This window comes from Macrobrachium rosenbergii, chromosome 4 (genome assembly GCF_040412425.1).
Source record: "Macrobrachium rosenbergii isolate ZJJX-2024 chromosome 4, ASM4041242v1, whole genome shotgun sequence".
Lineage (NCBI taxonomy): Eukaryota > Metazoa > Arthropoda > Malacostraca > Decapoda > Palaemonidae > Macrobrachium > Macrobrachium rosenbergii.
Window position 1 is genome coordinate 29186317 of NC_089744.1, and position 2339 is coordinate 29188655.

At 55.9% G+C, this 2339-nt stretch overlaps 1 protein-coding gene across 1 annotated transcript; it reads left to right on the top strand.

Annotated features, from left to right (window-relative positions):
• Positions 1-930: 930 nt before the first annotated feature.
• On the top strand, positions 931-1875 carry LOC136837138 (uncharacterized). Its single transcript, XM_067101752.1, has 2 exons — positions 931-957; positions 1135-1875. The coding sequence occupies exons 1-2, from the start codon at positions 931-933 to the stop codon at positions 1873-1875; spliced, it is 768 nt and encodes a 255-aa protein (XP_066957853.1).
• Positions 1876-2339: the final 464 nt, after the last annotated feature.

A 2339-nucleotide genomic window follows, 5' to 3' on the forward strand; every position in this document is an offset into this window, starting at 1 on the left:
CTGGACTCCACCTCCCTCTTCCCCAAGGGGGAGGTGGATGCTGCGGTAGACAAATGGAAGGCCAATGAACGCGACTACCTTGTCCACCAAGCAGCGACAAAAGGGGTCACACAACCCTCTCGTCCTGCGGCCTGGTCCTCGACCCAAGCTAGCACCCCAACCCTGAAGAAGTCTGGTGCTTCGACGGTCGTTCGGGGCAAAGTCCAGCCCCCTTCTTCGTTGCCTCCTCAGAAGGAACCACAGGGTCCCTTTCATCAACCTGTTCCCCCCAAAAGGAAATGTAAGGGCAAGAAGAAGAGGGAAGAAACTCACTAGGAATGGTGAGCCCCTTCATACGCTGCCGTCGGTGGGGGGATGCTTTTCCAGCCATTGGGTGGCGTGGCAGTGGTACAGAGCGGAGACCTAGGTAGCGGATATTCTCCGGGAGGGATATTCCCTACCTGTCATGTCCCTGCCTCCCCTCACCAACACTCCAGTCCATTTTCCTTCCTACCTCCAAGACCCCCTGAAGAAACAAGCGCTTCTTCAGGAGGTCGGAACGATGTTGAGCAAGGGCGCCATCGAAGTTGTCGAGGATCGATCCCCGGGCTTCTGCAGCAGAATCTTCCTCGTGGAGGAGGCCTCCGGCGGCTGGAGACCGGTGATCTACCTCTCTCCCGTGAACCGTTTCGTTCGTCAGACACAGTTCATGATGGAGACGGTGCGTACTGTACTGTGTGCAGGCAGGGAGAACGATTTCATGCTGACGGTTGACTTGATGGACGTTTACTTCCAAGTACCGGTTCATACGTCGTCTCTTCGGCACCTTCGCTTTGCCCTCGACGGGCTGGTTTACCAGTTCAAGGTTCTCTGTTTCGGTCTGTCGACTGCTCCACAGGTGTTCACGTAGGTATTCACCCTCATTTAGGTTTGGGCCCATTCATGCGGGATATGTCTTCTGAGGTATCTCGACGATTGGTCAGTCCTGGCAAACTCCCGCTTGCAATTGCTGCAGGGCAGGGATAGTCTCCTCGAATTGTGTCACGAACTGGGAGTTGTGATCAACTTTTGGAAGTCCGATCTAATTCCCAAGCAGAAAATTCAATACCTGGGCATGCTGATCGACATGACAGCAAACAGAGTCTTCCCTCGCAGGCTCGAATCAGCACGTTCAGGAAGGAAGCCAGGCAGTTCCTATCACAACAGGACCAACCTGCTCAACAGTGGCAGGTCGTAATCGGCCACCTGTCGTCGTTGGAGAAACTCTTTCCACACGGGAGACTCCACATTCGATCCCTCCAGTGGAGGCTGAGGGATTTCTGGGATCAGTCCTGGGAGCCCCAGTCGGTTCCCATCCCCATCTCGCAGGAGGTGAGGGACAATCTCACCTGGTGGTTGGACGACAGGAACCTGTGCATAGGGACATCTCTGTCCTGTCGCCCCCCAGACTTGCTTCTTTTCTCAGACGCATCGAAGGAGGGCTGGGGGGCTCACCTGGAGGAGTTGCTGACGGCGGGCGTGTGGGACTGTCACGAATGGCACATTCACATCAACATCCTGGAGATGAAAGCAGCGTTCTTGGGTCTCCAGTGCTTCCAGGATCGTTTGGTGGGACACTCGGTAGTGTTGATGAGCGACAACATGACCGTAGTGGCATACATCAACAAGCAGGGGGGTCTTGTCTCTCGAGCCCTTCACAAGTTGACGTTGCAGGTACATCAGTGGGCAGTCGCCCACGGGGGGTTCCTGTCGGCCAGGTACATTCCAGGCAAGAGGAACGTCCTGGCAGACACGCTCAGCCGTCGGGATCAGATAGTGGGGTCCGACCGTAGCGGAGGCACTTTTCAATCTGTGGCGGCACCCGGTAGTCGATCTGTTAACCACCCAGTACAATAGAAAGCTTCCGACCTTCTTCTCTGTCGTACCGGACCCATGGGCAGCCGCGGAGGACGCATTCCAACACTCGTGGGACAGCCTCGAAGTGTATGCCTTTCCTCCATTCTGTCTCCTTCGTCCAGATCTCAGTCAGGTGCTGGGATTGACGAACCTTTAAATGATCCTAGCAGCCCCCAAGCGTCCGGAAGCCGCTTGGTATCCAGACCTGCTGGCTCTGCTCTCCAACATTCCAAGGGAACTCCCCCTCTGGCACAATCAGCTTTGTCAGCCTCACGTAGAACGGTACCACCACGCCGTGGCTTCCCTATCTCTTCTCGCCTGGAGGTTATCCACCATCTCTTGCGAGCGAGAGGTTTTTCTTGCCGAGCAGTGACAGAGATGGCGGGATACCTCAGGAAGTCCTCCACGGCGGTTTACCAGGGTAAGTGGGCCGTCTTCTGTGGTTGGTGTCGTAGACGGGTTAT

Coding starts and splice junctions, on each gene's coding strand:
- LOC136837138 (XM_067101752.1), top strand. CDS start 931: ATGTCTTCTGAGGTATCTCGACGATTG. Junction 958..1,134: donor CTGAGGTATCTCGACGATTG/GTCAGTCCTGGC, acceptor CTTCCCTCGCAG/GCTCGAATCAGCACGTTCAG.